The following is a 17,484-nucleotide window of genomic DNA, read 5'->3' as shown; positions in this document are numbered from 1 at the left end:
CAGGAGCATGTATACTTTTAAAGCCTCGATAATTTCTTGTATATTCCTGTGAGACTTTTATTTTAAATTACAGTATTTATATACCCTACAAACAATCAAAACTGATATTGATAACAGAATAACTGAAAAGCTATTTCGGTTGTAAAATGAATAGATCTGCTGATGACAGAAAACGTTTAGGCAGACAGAATTTTTCATTTGTGCAGACATGCTTCGCTCATTATTTAGGAATTACCAAAGGATTTATCATAACTCAGCCCACTAATCTTCCTTATCAAAACTGGCAACGTCAGACATGGGATCAGCTTCTACAAATATGATGTTTGTATATGCATATAAGGGAGGCAGTAGTGTAGTGGTATTGTCACTGGACTAGTAATTCACAGACCCTGGGTAATGCTCTGGGGTCCCGGGTTTGAATCCCACCACTGGAATTAAAAGTCTAATAATGACCATGAAACCATTGTCGATTGTCATTTTAAAACTCACCTGGTCACTAATGTCCTTTAAGGAAGAAAATCTGCAATTCTCACTTGGTCAAGCCTACATGTGACTCCAGCTCCACAGAAATGTGATTGACTCTTAAATACCCTTAGAGAAGGGCAATAAATAAATGCTGGCCCAGCAGTATGCCCACATCTCATGAACAAATTAAAAAGTGCACTTGATTCTTTTTTTGTCAACTGCTCCCTTCCTCTCCTCCACTATTGTTGCTGTCAGACTGTCCACTAACAGTGTCTGATGTGCTGCAAGTATTGGGAAGATTAAAGCTGTTGATTACCTCCACTCCGTCGTCTCCTAGCAGATCTTCCTAACCATGCACACTTCCCCAGCCACGCCCTTCACCCCCACCAGAGTAGAAAGACTCATGAAGGGAAGTAAGAGGAAGCACAATGAGAATAAGCTAAGGGGAGAATGATCTGGTGCCCAATTCGGATGGGCAGGCACCCATGCCTGCCTAACACAGAAAGAGAGGAAGAATTCTGTGTGGTCCTAGCAGACAAGAATCAGGATCAATATATGGTTGATACATTTTCTTAAATTTTAAGCAAAATGTCTTCCCAAGGGACTAACAACATTGGATACTAAAACGTACTTGCAAGAGGCTGGCATCCCATACTTAGACCCTGTAAAACAATACTTTTGGGTAATGACAGTTATAGAAGACATAATTGGAAGACTGAATTTATTTCATGCATCCTAAATATGTACATTTTACAGTTTAGAAAAGTCCCTATCCTAAGCATTACCTTATCACGTCTCTCGACAGATAATGCCTGACGTGTTCAAAATCATTCTTGGATGCCTGCATGGTTTTATATTTTTTGCACCCTTAATCTTTCCTTAAACCAAACAATCACATTCACCCCATTGCTGTATTCAAGCAAAGCTCAATTCTTATTCTGCAAATGTAAATAGCGTTATCTCTCATTCTTGCTGTATTTTGTTAAACATTGTCTCTTTGACCTTACAATTGCACGGTTCATTTCAGTGCAAAAATTAAGAATTAATTAATTCAAAACTTATTTCATATGCCACTGAGACACTTAATTTCTTTTCATTAAGACACAGCAAAATCTACACTTAATTTTACTCACCTTGATGATGGTATACATGAAAACGCACTTATGTACCTAAAAAGAACCCATGACTTCATTTTGATACAGCATTTGTTCTTAACTCACACAGCTAGCAGAGCAAGCCGTGAACAAAATTGACTGCAAATATCATAAGCTTACTCAAGAGATTCTAATCTTCACTGGGATTTTGAAAACAAAGTAATGATATTCCAAATTTTTAAAAAAGATATATTAACACAAAATTAAATCATTCACTTGCATGCTGTCCTGTGGAGGATAACTAATTTACCACATGCTGTAAAACATCTGCGCTAACATAGAGCCCATTTCAAAACTGGTCTACAAACCAGTACACATACAAGTTCAATAGTGCAGAAGGAGGCCATTTGGCCCATCCAGGCTCCACCAACAACAATCCCTCCTCACATATTTGCCCTGTTAATCCTTCTAATCTACGCATCCCAGGGCATTAACAGGCAATTTAGCATGGTCAATCAACCTAACCCGCACATCTTTGGACTATGGAAGTAAACTGGAGCACCAGGAGGAAACCCTCTCAGACACAGGAAGAATGTGCAAGCTCCACACTGACAGCGATCCAAGCCAGGAATCAAACCCAGGTTGCTGGAGCTATGAGGCTGCAGCGCTAACCACTGTGCCACTGTGTCACACCAGCTGGCTAGTATTAAAGCAGGGATATTCAAACAGATGTCTTCTATTATTGTTGACCTACCTGCATTTGTAACGTAGACTGCAATTCAAACATGCATCAAGTTCTTCCTGAGTGTGTGTTCTGTCCTATCAGCAGACATTAGAACACTGCATCCAAAGTGATGTAGGCTGTGAATTCAGGTCAAACCAGGCTAAGAATAACTCCGGCTAATTAGTACCTACCAACTGATGAAACAGGACTCTCCATCTATAACATCAATTGGAGGAGGTTCTCATGACATAGGGCTGGTTGGCAGGAGAGGAGAGGCAAATGCTTCAATGTCCACCACCACAGTGGCTTTGTAACATGACTAAACTGGCCAAGTTCTGAAAGACACTGCTGGGCTGGCATCATGTGCTAAAGGAACTAACATGAAGAAGTAACCAAAGTGAATGTTTTTTTTAAACCCCCAACTACCATTAACGCATATAGTGGATGCACTACAACACACACCTCCAAGTTCCCTTCAGGGGCAGAAATCGTGCTGATTTGGACATACATTGCTAGTATAACGTACCCATGGGCACATCCCCTCCTACCCAGCCCACTAATGACTCAGAAATGTCTAATCTAAAAGTCAGAATAGTCTAATGCAAGTTATAGGGAGAAGGGAAAGAGTACTTGATGGTATCTTGTCCGCAATTCTGCAAAGTGTTTGCATACAAGCATCTTATCAGATGCGCAGTAAAAGTGGGTAAACTTTACTGTTGACACTGGCAGAAAAGTACCTTATTCTGCTGTTGCCTTGTGATGCATTCACATTTCTAGCACTAATAGTAACCTATTTTTAATTAGAATTCTTATTTCAATAGGACACTGCACTAAGCGTCATTTCACGAACAACAGGCTGAAAATTAAAAAGCAAAAAACAGAAACAGGATTTATATTCAATGAGCAAAAGATCTGTCATTACTCAGAAAAAGCTAAATGCTAGTAAATTACTTCAAAGCAGTGATCATCATATTAATGCACTCATCATAAAGTTGATTAAGGCAGTTGAAACTCTAATATGATTGAAGCTTTTACGATTGAAGTTACTCCTGAAAGTCTATAGTTCATTGTTTTAACTCCTGAAAGTCAAAAGTATGAATTTTGTTGGAGATCTTCATTACAAAATAGAAATAATATTAAGGCTGCATTTATTGTTAAATTGTCCTGTTGCATAGAACCAACTAATGAGTCAGTATAGACAATTCAGTGTCACATTGGTTCTAGTTTGAATGTCGAATCTGTAGAGATGAACCATCGGTGCCAAATTATTAGTTGGCCTATATTTCGGACGTTTTAGTGCTGCAATAGTATGCTACATTTGAATTATACACTTTCAACATAGGAATGCCGATAATATACAAAAGCAAAATACTTACATCTTCCCTTCCGGCAGCCATCATTGTTTTCTTCTTAAGCCTTCTTATCTTAAAACAAAAGAAAAAATGAATTCAATTTGTTGAACAGCAACAGCCACAAAATGCATAGTGAACCAATCCTTCACATTCAGTTTATTTTTTCAAAAAGGAGTCATTTCTGTTTCTTTATTGCCCAAGGTAACAACTGTCACTTCATAATTTTTTTTTTTGCTTTTTGTGATTTTAAAAAGTTTCCCACGAGGTTTGAGTGGTTCCAAGTATTAAGAGCTACGGTAAATCTGCCCAAGCTAATAGAATAAAGTCTCTTTTGTCCGATGGCTGCAAGATCCTAACTCAAATTATTCTTGGTAGTTTCAGCCAGTTCCTACTGGGATGAAGCACAGTTCATAAAAGTGAAGTCAATTCCATAGTTTACAAACACATAGTCAGAAAGGAGACAATGTCCTATGCTTATGAAAGAGGAAAGGCTTCTGGGGTCAAATTCAGTGGATACATTTCCACGAGGAAAAGGATGAAAGATTTTTTTGCAAATAACTTCAAGTTTTTAAGAGCTTATGAGGGCTTATTAGCCCTCAACTGTGTTCCACAGCCTATGAGACTATACAACTTAACTCCATTTACTTATTTTTACCCCATTTCCGCTTATGGTTCCAATTTTTAGGTAATTTCCCCTAAACCCAAGATTCCCCAACTAGTGGAAGTTGTTTCTCTATCTACTGTGTCAGTTTCTCTTAATATTTTGAAATGTTTTGAGAAAATGAAGGCTGAAATGTCTAAATTCCAGGGAATACAATCCACGTTTGTTCTAATTTAACCCTTGGCGTTTAGCTATTATGCTAGCAAATCTATTCTGCAAATCTTCCAAGGCCAATAAATCTTTTCTCGTGTTTGGTAGCCAGAAATAAACACAAAACTCCACAGATGATCCAATCAGGGCTTTGCATATACGCAGCTTTATTTCTAATCCTTGCATTTTATTCCTCCAGATACAAAGGCCAATATTCCATTAGTATTTTTCATTTCTTTTGTAATGTACATGACATTTTAATGATCTATGGACAAGTACCTTTAAGTCTTTTTGGACTGCCACTACTTCTAGCTTTTCATCATTTAAAAAGTACTCTAATCTACCTTAGTTAAGCCCAGATTGGATGACCTCACATTTACCTATATCAAACATATTTGAATTAAGACCATTTGAAAAAAAATTGCTCATTTTATCCCTTAATATCTCTCTCTCATGTTATGTCTCCATCTACACTACATATAAGGTTGTCTACTGTGTCTTTGGCAAATTTGAATATGTGGCTCTCTATCCTGTCATCTCAATTTTTAGTAATTACAGTGGACAGATCACTGTTTGACTCTACTAGTCTTGTCCTGCCAATTAGTGTAGCTCCTCATAATCCTTATTCCCTGTCCCCTGCTGCTCAGCCAAATTCTGAATTTAGCCAATGATTTTCCATCAATTTCATGAACTTAAACTTCCACCAACAGTCTCTTACAATATACTTTGAGAAATAGATTCTGCAAGTCCATGTAAACATTTATTGACAGACCTTGCCTGCTACTTCAATCATTTCTTCAAAACATTCAATTTGGTTTAGAATCATAGAACCACATAGTGCAAAAAAGAGGCCCTTCGGCCCATTGGGTCTGCACCAATATATCAGAAACACCTGAAAAGTGATCTAACTGAAACCTATAAGTTACAGAATCACAGAATGGTTACAGTACAGAATGAGGCCATTCATGTGATGGCTCTCTACAAGAACAATTTTACTAGTTCCAGTCACCTACTTCTTCTTTGTAACTCAGCAGTTCCTTTTCATTCAGATAATGCTCCCATTCTCTTTTGGAAGCCATAAATGAATCTGGCTCCAGGCAATGAATTAGTAATCCCACCCACTCACTGCATAAAACAACTTGTTCCTCATGTTACTTTTAGTGCTTTTGCCTTCTATCTTAAATCTGTAAAATAAAAGCAAAATACTATAGGTGCAGGAAATCTAAAATGAAAACAGAAAATGCTGGAACAAACTCAGCAGGTCTGGCTGCATCTGTGAAGAGAGAAACAGAGTTAACATACGACTCCTCTACAGAATTAAAGAGATGGAGAAACGTGACAGATTATTTGACGTGTAAGATGGGTGGAGCACGAGGGACAAAATAGAAGGTCAGGGATATGTGGGAGAGAGGAGAGATCGCATAAACAATATGTAGGGCACACAACAGATAGTGTTGATGGCAATGTGAAAGACTAAGGAATGTGCTGATCGTGGTATAATGATAAGATAGCAGAATAAGTTAATAGGAGAAGGTCAACATTCAGTGAAAGCAAAAGTTAAGAACAAATGACAGATGGTTGAATGGGGCAAGGCGTTGCTTTGGGATGTCAAGATGGAGGAGAAAGATCACAGTTTAAAGTTGTTGAACTCAATATTAAGAATCCTGAGGACTATAACATACCTAATCGGAAGATGAGGTGCTGCTCCTGTGGTTTGCACTGGGCTTCAATGGAACATTGCAGTAGGCCAAGAACAGAAAGCGGAATTGAGATGGCACAGAACAGGAAGGTTGGAGTCATGCTTGAGCACTGAGTGAGGATGTTCTACAAAACAGTCACCTAATGTGCATTTGGTCTCCCCAGTGTCAAGGAGCCTGCACTGTGAGCAGCAAATACAGTAGATCAAATTGAAGGGGGTACAAGTGAAACATTGCTTCACCTGAAAGGAATGTTTGTGGCCTTGAACAGTGAGGAGGTAAAGGGGCAGGTGTTAAATCTTCTGCAATCGCAGGGAAACTGAAACGGATGAGAAGTTGGAAATGTCAGAGAAGTGGACCAGTGGTCCCCGTCGAATGCTTTCAGGGGTGTTGAAGGGAAGATTTATTTTGTGGTGACTTCATGTTGGAGTTGGTGGAAATGTTAGAGAATGACCCTTTGAATGAGGAGGGAGGAGTCTGGAGGGGTGAAAGGTGAGGACAAGGGGGACCATGTCATGATTCTGGGAGGGAGGAGTAAGGGGCAGAGCTGCAAGAAACGAGTCAGATACAGCTGAATGCCCTGTCAACCACAGAGGGAAAAAGCAGAAATGTCAGAAGTACCATTTTCAAGGATGGTGTCACCAGAACAGATGTGACAGAGGCAGAGAAACTGGGCTATTAGGATGGAGTCCTTACAGGAAGCAGGGTGTGAAGAGCTGCAGTTGAGATAGCTTTGGGAGTCAGTGGGCTTGTAATGGATATTGCTGTCAGTCTATCACCAGAAGTGGAAACAGAGGTCAAGGAAGGGAAGAGGCCTGTCAAAAATGGACCATGAGAAGATGAGGGAAGAGTGGAAATTGGAAGTAAAAATCACCGAATAATCTGGGTCCACATAGAGCACGAAGCGCAGAAACTAACTCTCCTGGCTACAACCTATCATATTTCTTTTTTTAATTCTCCTCTGTACTTTCTATATTCAGCCTAGTTCTCATTTTTATTATTAACTTGATATCTATCATCTTATACTCCATCTCTTTTACCATTAACAGAGCTTTGCCTTGTTTGTCCAACCTTTCTCCCTCCCAGGAATGTTCCTCAACAGTACATGAACTATCGTTGGATTCCAATCTACCAACGACAAATCTGTTCTCATCTCATTGAAATTATCCTTCCTCCATCACATCTCCAAACTCTGTGGCCTAGGGCTCGGCTCCTCCCTCTGCAATGGAATTCTGACTTCCTAACCCACAGGCCACAATCAGTAATAATTGACCTCTACAATTATCCTCAACACCGGTGCCCTGCATGATTGTGTCCTCAGCCCCTTACTACACTCCTTATGGCTGTGTGGCCATATTCCACTCCAACTCCATTTTCAAGTTTGCTGATGACACCATTACAGTGGGTCAGATTTCAAACAATAATGAGATGGAGTACAGAAAAGAGATAGAGAATCTGGTGAAATGGTGCAATGACAACAATTTCTCCTTCAATGTCAATAAAATGAAGGAGATAGTCATCAACTTCTGGAAACGCAATGGAGGACATGATGCTGTCTACATCAAACAGTGATGAAGTGGAAATGGTTGAGAGCTCCAAGTTTCAAGCTGTTCAAATCACCAACAAGCTGTCCAGGTCCCTCCATGCTGATGTTATAGTTAAGAAAGCCCACCAATGCCTCTACTTTCTCAGAAGGCTAAGGAAATTTGACATGTCCACTATGACTCTCACCAATTTTTACAGCATAGAAAGCATCCTTTCCAGATGTATCACAGCTTGTTATGGCTCCTGCACTGACCAACATTGCAAGAAATTACTAAGGGTTATGAATGTAGCCCAGTCCATCACGCAAACCAGCCTCCCATCCACTAACTCGGTCTATACTTCCCGCTGCCTCAGAAAAGCAGCCAACATAATCAAAGACCCACGCACCCCGGACATACTCTCTTCCACATTCTTTTGTCAGGAGAAAGATAAAAAAGTCTGAGAAAACATACCAACTGACTCGAAAACAACTTCTTCCCTGTTGCTATCAGACTTTTGAATGGACCTACCACATATTAATCTTTCTCTATACCCTGTGACTGCAACACCACATTCTGCACCCTCTCCTTTATGTACTCTATGAATGGTAGGTTTTGTCTGTATAGCATGCAAGAAACAATATTTTTCACTGTATCCCAATACACGCGACAACAATAAATCAAATCAAAACCAATTTGTTTTACTCTGGATTGCTCCTTATCCTTTACCCTAGTAAATCAAAATCTTATGAAACTAAAAATACATAAAGGGCTTGAGGGATCGATACTGAGAAAATATGTTTCCTCTGGCCAGGGAATTTAGAAGAGAGTCACTATCACACAAATAAGAGGTTAGCCATTTAGGACTGAGGTGAGGAGACATGACTTGAATTTGCACCTGCAATTCATTCAGTTTGATCCTTACACTCCAAGTTAATACACTTCTTATGCTTAACAAAAGTAATTTACAGTCCTCAGATAAGCAAAACAGTCATGCAGTATTTGAATAGGTTTTACTGGTTCTCTCCTTGTCTACGGTTTTATTGTAGCATCTAACAGACTCAATTTTTCTTGCTCTTATTACTTGACAGAATAAACTTCATGGCGGCAAATAGGCTCTGACAGGTGACAATAATAAATCAAATCAAATCAAATCTAGATCAAGGATGGATCCTTGGAGGACTCAAGATAATAGCGCATTAGAGAAGCCATTTTGGGAGATTCTTGAGCTCTTGAAGTGGCAGCACCTCCACTTAAAATTTATCATCTTTGTTTTCTAGTTTGTCCATGGTCTCTCCTCTGCCCTCTCTCTGTAACCTCCTCCAGCCCTACAAACCTTCAAACTTTCTGTACTCCACCAATTCTGGCATTCTCAACTTTGTCTCTCCACCAATGATGTCCATGCATAATGTTTTGAAATTCCCTCCCTAAATCATTCCCACTTTGCAATTTCTTCTTCCTCTTAAAATGTTTCTTAAAACTCAGCTCTTTGGTTAAGCTTTGGTTACCTGTGACAATATCTCGTCTTAGGGTTCACGCTCAAAAATTCCTCGACTAAAAGCCAGTGAAGCACCTTGGAAGTTTTGCTATGTCAAAACACATTATAAATGAAATTGGCAGCCATTAATGGGGTTGGGAAAGAACAGCTAACCAGATGAATTCAAAATGATGTAAATCCCCAAAGAAAATATATCTCAGATACCTTCTCCTTTAGATGAAGGAATGTTCATTCTTATCCAAAGGTTGAACAAATAAGGAAGAACCGATTTTTGTTTGCAATCAGATACAAATGAATCATTTCCTATTTAATAACATATAACTCAAAAAGACACAGTTTTTAAACTGTGTCTTCTTTTATAAAGTGAAATGTAGTAGATTATGTACTATCTATTACAGACTACACTGGCTGCTTCCTAACTTTCCCCTTTGATTCTTATTATCTGAGAGAAGAACACACTACATAATTCCTTTTACATGGAATGCTGGCTTATATTGAACAAAATTAGAAATCTTTAGCACAAATCTTGCTATCAATCAGGGTGTCATGCCATTAAAAAGACCTTAGTCAGGTTTGGCTGATCACCTGAGACTCCTCAGGATAAATTACCCGGTTTCCAGCTCTTATTGCCACAAGCTTGAAAGGAATTGCTATTTTTCCTATATTTATTTCTAGTATTTCTACAAGCATTTCACCCTCCTCTCAGCTCATCATTTACAGCAAATCATGGTCCTTATTAAATCAATGCCACTTCCAAGCAGTTAATCTTGCCATTAGAAATATCCAGTTAGATTCTTCACAAAATGCTTTGAAGCAGCAAACCAAAATTTATCTAGAATCACTGTAAATTAAAAGTAGAATCTAGTAGTTCTACTTTCAAACTCAAGTCTTAAAATACCCATTATTTAAAACAAATGGTGCAAAATCTCCAAGATATCTGACATGAACCTATAAATAAGAGCTGGCAATTGGCTTTGTATGTTTATCTTGCAACTCTCCTATGGAGTGAAGCATTGTGTGGGAAATGAGCATAACTGAGATATATAGCTAATGCTATTTATCCAAATGATTGCTTGCATGGTGCACAGGTCCATTATAATTCCAATCTTTTAATTGATGCAGTTTCCAAGAGTCTTAAGTTGACCGTAGCTCAGAACCTCCTGTTGCTGGCTTGGTCAAAAAGGAATGAAGATAAAGCTAGCTGCTACTCACTTAGATTCAAGTCCCACTCAGATAAAAACACATATTCTTGGCTAATACTTCAATGTAATGCTGAGGAAGTGTTGAACAATCAGATAAGAATTCTGCCCTCTAGGGTGGAAACTAAAGATCTCATAGCATTATTTCATAAAGGTTAGGAAAGTTTCACCCAGTGTACAGGCCATTATTTATCCTTCAACCACAGTACTAAAACAAATTATTTGGACATTATTTCATTGCTCTTCTGTGAGACTTTGCTGTGCACAATTCAGCTCCTGTGTGCTTCCCCACATTTCAAGAATGCTTACATTTCAAAAGTGCTTTGTTGACTCTAAGCGTTTTGGGATATCCCACTGTATTGAAAAGAACTACCTACATGAATGTCATCTTGTTCTTTCTTTCTCAGTTTTTGTCACTTTGAACTGCATGTGTAAAGTGTTGAAGAGCTGTGTTTGTGCAGGTAGAAGGAAAAAGACAGAATGACCTCAGTGGAAGGTCAATGCTAAAATAAACTGAATTTAAATCTGCAAGACTAAGCATATAAATGGAAAAAAATGCTTTTGCAGATAGCACTCAGAAGCTGTACTGTTAGTATAGAAATGCTGTATACTGTATACTGTGTGTATTATAACCTAAAATGACAGACTCGTGCACAAAGGTTCAAGTGAGTAATTTAAAGAGGTAACCTGTGTGCGTGTCAACTGTAGATTGTTAACTGAATTCTGAGCTAAGAATCAATGAGGAGACCCATAAAGAACCAGAAGTAATCATCTTTAATACTTATAATTCTTCTCTGTCACATGTCAAATGCAATTTGTGCGTTCCATGTGACAGTGATATTAATCAAACCGCCGATGTTCTACTCCAACACTAAAGTGGAAGCAATTTGAGCTGCTGCACTCTAAAGCAGCAGGACACAAATAATGACTGCTTTCAGTGTCAGACACGCCATTCAAGTAATCTGCTCAGCTGCCAGCTTCAATAATCAACCTACAGCATTTTTTTTAATCAAATGTCTCTGCCGGAAAGTTTAATTTAAAATCTACTACGTACTCACTTTATTCCTGGGATTAGCCCCTGATGTCCCCATTTGAAACCTGGACACCATGCAATCAAAGTCATATCCTTTTATAACTACTTCAGATTCACAGTTTGGTCCACGGTATGGATTAAACCATGAAGGCTGCTACATTGTTATTCCTCCCAATTCCATTGAGAACAGGTTCCGTTGAGAAACGATTCAAGTGTGAACAATATTTAGCTACAAAATGATTTATTACTAAAGCACTACGGAGAAATGGGATGTCCCTTCCTTTCAGTTTCATATAGTTACAGGTAATTTTTATTTTATGTCTCAAACACATGATCTTGTAACAAGATTAAGCTCTTCCAGATAGGAATATACTGTGAAATTCCATTTTGCTCACTCCCTTAAAAACGTATTTTGGCCGTACAACAAAATTGCTTAGACTTTAATATCAATGAGAACTTGCATTTATATAGCACCTAATATAGAAAAATGTACCAGGCATTTCACAGAAGTGTGGTCAAACCAAAGTGGATACCAACCACATTCGAAGATATGGTTTTATCAAAGGTATAGGTTTTAAGGAACTTCTTAAAGGAGCATATGGAACCTTGGGGATGGAATTCCAAAGCTTATAGTATATATGGAGTTGCAGGCACACCAAGTTCTGGAATTCCACTCCCAAATCTCTCCACTAGCTCTGCATCTGCAACCCATGGATGTGCAGTTGATGTGCTGTAAATCAAAGAATTTTTAAACACAACGAGTGTTTCTGCCTCTATCGCCTTTTCAGGCAGAGTTCAAACCTCCATCATTCGCTGGATTCTCCTCATCTTTGCTCTAATCCTTCTTCCAATTATTTTAAATATGGATACCTGGTTATTGATCTGCTAAAGGAAAAAGGTTCTTCCTATGCACTGGCAAGCTGTGAATAGTAGGGTACCACAGGAATTGGTCCATGGGCCACAACTATTCACGATATATATTAATGATTTAAGTGAGGGAACTAACAGTAATATCACCAAATTTGCAGATGACGCACAGATAGGTGGGAGAGTGAGCTGCGAAGAGGATGCAGAGATGCTTCAGTTTTATTTGCACAAGTTGAGTGAATGGGCAAATGCATGGCAGGTGCGGCATAATATGGAATGTATGAGGTTGTCCACTTTGGTAGTAAAAACAAGAAGTCAAATTATCCAAATGGTTATAAATTGAGACATGGGTGTCCTCATATACCAGTCACTGAAGGTAAACATGCAGGTGAAGCAGGCTGTAAAGAAGTGAAATGGTATATTGGCCTTCATAGCTTGAGGATTTGAGTACAGGAGCAGGAATACCTTGCTGCAATTATATAGGGCCTTGGTAATGATATGGCTGTTGGGGTGAAGGGGATTAAAGGATATTGGGGGGAGGCAGGATCAGGCTATTGAGTTGATGATCAGCCATGATCATAAAGAATGGCAGAGCAGGCTCTATGGGCAGATTGGCCCAATCCTGCTCCTATTTTCTACATGTTTCAATCTGGGCTCTTACACTTCAATCAAGTCTCCCAACAGCCTTTTCTGTTCCAAAGTAAACAATCTTGCTATACCCAATCTTTCTTCATAGCCAAAATTCTCTGCCCCTGGTAACTTCTTAAATTTTGTACCCTCTCTGTGATCATAGCCTTCCTGTGCTGCACTGACCAGAACCGTATGACACATTTGAACTGTGGCCTGACCAGTATCCTAAAATGCTGTAACCAACAGGGCTACAGATCAAATGCTGGAAAGTGTGATTAGGCTGGGTGGTTCAATTTTCAGCCGGCACAGACATGGGTCGTGGCCTCTTTCTCTGACGTATACTTTTGATGATTCTAAGTGCAGTTGAGGTATAGATCAGGCAAGATTCTCATTCATTGGCAGGATTAAGGAATTCAATGGCCTACTCCTGTTCTTATGTATTCATATCAAATGAATCAAACCTCCTCAAGTATATTGGGGCTCCCACAAACACTGTACGCTTCCAGTTGTGCATCAACCACACAGAAAGAAACTTTTAGCAGCCACTTAACTAGTTAAATTGTAGAGCAACAGCTAATTGTAACAAAGCAAATGATCAAACTTGGCTTTTCTTCTATACAGTTTCTTGTCTGCTCAACACAGCAGATAGCTCATTTTATAATGGGATGGGAGGTATTCCTATTGTGTTTCATCCCCCTGGGGTCATTCAATTTATATTCTACAAGATGCATTTTCCTTAAATTTGTCTCTATTTTCCTCCCAGCATGCATATAGATCAGTTAATTTTCTCTTTCTGAAGAGAATTCACAAGTCCAGGCCTTCTTCATTGTGTTGATGATGGCACCTGAGGCACCAATTTTGTAATACATTCAGTCTCAGTTTCACAATAAAATATCTACTTCTGTTGAGCAACCTCTATGGTTTCATTTGCAGTAGTCTGAATCAACTAAAAACTGCACTCCGGTAATGGATCTTGAAAAAGATTCAGGTCAAAGCAGACTGATGTTGAAATCTTCTACAGACACTGAGTAATGTAGAAAATTAAGTGACCAGACATGCAGCTGATCAACAGATTGACAGGTGGAGTGACAAATCTTGGGTTGAAAACAATATACTTTCTAAAACAAAAAGGCAAAGATTTAGTGTAAACTGAGGTGCAGAAAGAAAAACAGAAATTCTAAATTTCCATACAAATGTGAAATAGAGGCTGTTTTTGAACACAATTATTGCACAAAGAGATTTTTTTCATGAAAGGAATGAGCTTCCTTAATTTCATGACAAAAATTGTTACCAAAAATGAGGAAGTACAGTGAAAGTTCTACTTACAATGAGAGTGGAAACAGCTTTTTCTATAAAAAGACACTGTCCCAGGGAATTCTATTTTCTGCCCCCACTCTGCACCCTTTGAATAAGTAATTCCTCAGTACAAAGAAGTGTTCGAAATTGCAAGAGCACAAACAACTCAAAGTGACATCCAGAAAAGAAAATATTAGTATTTTGGCCATTTGATCAGAGCTGAAATAACAAAGGTCTCTTCTACAGGGAGAAGTGGAGGACAGCAAAAAAAAGGGATCGACCCAGATGTAATTGGATGACAGACATGGAAGTAAGAGACAAATTTAGGTCTGATATTAAGAAATTTTTCTTCACAAAGAGTGTGTAAACCCAAAAAAACTGCAGGAGGGGGACTTTGGGTTCTCTAATCCATAATTATCATGTGAATGAAAAGAAATAACTTTAACCCTAGGGTAATATGGAGAGAAAGGCATAATTCTGATGCCTTAATTATGAAGGCGTTTGACAAGGTACCTCACAAGAGGTTAGTGCAGAAGGTCAGGGGACATGGAGTTGGGGGTAGGGTGTTAGCGTGGATAGAGGACTGGTTGTCAAATAGGAGGCAGAGAGTAGGGGTCAATGGGTGCTATTCAGATTGGCGGTTGGTGACTAGTGGAGTGCCCCAGGGGCCTCAGCTATTTACCATTTATATAGATGATCTGGAGGAGGGAACCGAGTGTATGGTGTCGAAATCTGCTGATGACACCAAGATTGGTGGAACGGCAAATTGTGCTGAGGGTGTGGAGAGTCTGCAGAAGGATCTAGATAGGCTGGGCGAATGGGCCAGGAACTGGCAGATGGAATTTAATGTTGGCAAGTGTGAGGTGGTCCACTTTGGTAGGAAGAATGGTAGGAAGGATTATTACTTACGTGGAGAAAAACTGCAGCAGGCGACGGTGCAGAGGGACCTCGGGGTCCTCGTGCATGAGTCGCAAAAACCCAGCTTGCAGGTGCAGCAGGTGGTCAGGAAGGCGAATGGGATGCTGGCCTTCATAGCGAGGGGGATTGAATATAAAAGTAGGGAGGTCTTGCTGCGGCTATATAGGGCATTGGTGAGGCCGCAGCTGGAGTACTGTGTGCAGTTTTGGGCGCCGTACTTGCGCAAGGATATTTTGGCCTTGGAGGGAGTGCAGAGGAGGTTTACTAGGCTGATGCCGGAGTTGAGGGGGTTGAGCTATGAGGAGAGGCTGAATAAACTAGGCTTGTACTCGTTAGAGTTTAGAAGAATGAGGGGAGATCTCATTGAGACGTATAAGATGATGAATGAGATGGATAGGATAGAGGTGGAGAGACTCTTCCCGCTCAGAAAGGACAGTAGGACTAGGGGGTACAGCCTCAAGATAAAGGGGGGGAGGTGCGGTTTAGAACGGAGTTGAGGAAGAACTTCTTCACTCAAAGGGTGGTGAATCTCTGGAATTCTCTGCCCGTTGAAGTGGTGGAGGCTACCTCGCTAAATATTTTTAAGACGCAGGTTGATGGGTTTTTGATGAGAGGGGATTAAGGGTTATGGGGAGAGGGCGGGAATGTGGAACTGAGCCACGACAGATCAGCCATGATCTTATTGAATGGTGGGGCAGGCTCGAAGGGCTAGATGGCCTACTCCTGCTCCTATTTCTTATGTTCTTAAAACACCAAAAAGCTTTGTTTAGACCTAAGCCAATGCATTTTTTAAAAAAGTGAACACCTGTGAATCTGTAATTAAGTTTCAAGTGTTCGGTGGCCAGAACATTTGCTCACATCTTCAATGAGTTCCCACTTCAATTATAATATTCAATTTGTGCTGATGATCATGAATGTAGTATCTTTTGTACATTACACTGGTTCCCAGAGGCATTGGAGAGTCTAGAAATTTGGGAAAATGTTTTCCCAATAAGCCAGATTTGTTGGTCTATTGATACACTTAGTAACTGCCACAGAAATAAATCTTTCCTAATTTATAGCTCAAATATACTAAAGCTGGCTACTAATTATCATCTATTTCCACATCAAACTCAAACTTACTGTTTTGCACAACTTGCTAATAAGTTGCATCTTGTCTTTAATGATTGTTCTCAAAATAAGTTTTAGTCTTATTAAAGATATAGCAAAACAATTTATTCTTAATGAACTAGAGCATTTTTTACAAACAGGATTGAAACACTCCCTATATCTGAGACCTTTACTTCCAAAGCAAACAGCTCTATGGTGTTGGAGATGGAGTTGCTTAGTTGGAAATCTAACAATTGTAGAATATACTTCAAAGTTCTATGTCCCAAGAAAGTTATTTTTCTAATTTGGTAGTTAATTGTGGTTTTCATCTTATTTTACCAAGGACAGTTCTACAGATATCTTGCTACATTTTGTTGTTTGCTTCCACTCCATTTCTATTAATTGAACTCCATATTGTAATACTCATGTTCATTAACTACATCAACAGATCTTTCATTGTCTGAAATGATTCTGCATTGTGAATGTCCAATTCTCTCAAGTCCCTTGTATCTACTCACCTTTACTATGCTTATATGTTGCAAAACACTAAGATGGAATCTGATTTTCTCATCTTACATAGGAATTAGGAGCAGAAGTAGGCAATTCATCCCTTCAAGGCTGCCCCGCCATTTAATCAATCATGGCTGACCTCTCTCTGGTCTCAAATACACTTCCCTACCTGTTTCCCCATATCCCTTTAACCTGTTTTTTTAAAAATAGGAAATATATCCATCTCCTTCATGAAATCATTTAATAATTCAGACTCCACCATGCTATGAGGTAGCGAGTTCCACAAATTCACCACCCTCTGCTAGAAGTAGTTCCTCCTCATTTCAGTTTTAAATCTACCACCTCTCAACCTAAACCTGTGACTGCTTGTTCTAGGTTGTCCTACAAGGGAAAACATTTGTTCTATGTATATCTTATCAAACCCTTTTAGTATTTTATATATCTCGATCAGATCCTCTTTCATCCTTCTAAACTCCAGCGAATATAAGCCCAAACTGTTTAATTTCATCTCATACATCAACGCTTTCATCCTTGGAATCAATCTGGTGAACCACTTCTGAACTGTCTCCAATGCTACCGCATCCTTCCTCAGATAAGGAGACTAAAGCTGAACATAACACTCCAGATGTGGTCTCACCAACACTCTACAGAATTGCAACTTAATACAATCCATTAGATAGGTTGCACATAATTAGGTCAGCTGCACTGCATGCTTTCAGTTTAAAATCTTTAGTTGTTCTTGTGACAAGGTTATGAATACAATAGTTTACAATGATGC

The 17,484-nt window shown here is 39.2% G+C and overlaps 1 protein-coding gene across 2 annotated transcripts in view; it reads right to left on the bottom strand.

The window, feature by feature from the left end:
• Positions 1 to 17,484, bottom strand: part of ddx10 (DEAD (Asp-Glu-Ala-Asp) box polypeptide 10) — a 275,069-nt gene that overhangs the window by 93,273 nt on the left and 164,312 nt on the right. For both annotated transcript variants that reach the window (XM_080197274.1, XM_080197273.1), the window contains one exon: positions 3,660 to 3,707. In XM_080197274.1, coding sequence (XP_080053400.1) covers positions 3,660 to 3,707 — 48 coding nt within the window. The remainder of the gene's footprint in view (positions 1 to 3,659; positions 3,708 to 17,484) is intronic.

Source organism: Carcharhinus amblyrhynchos, chromosome 10, assembly GCF_965287045.1.
Source record: "Carcharhinus amblyrhynchos chromosome 10, sCarAmb.v2.hapA, whole genome shotgun sequence".
NCBI lineage: Eukaryota > Metazoa > Chordata > Chondrichthyes > Carcharhiniformes > Carcharhinidae > Carcharhinus > Carcharhinus amblyrhynchos.
The sequence above is the reverse complement of the archived record's forward strand: the minus strand, read 5'-3'. Positions and strand labels throughout refer to the sequence as shown.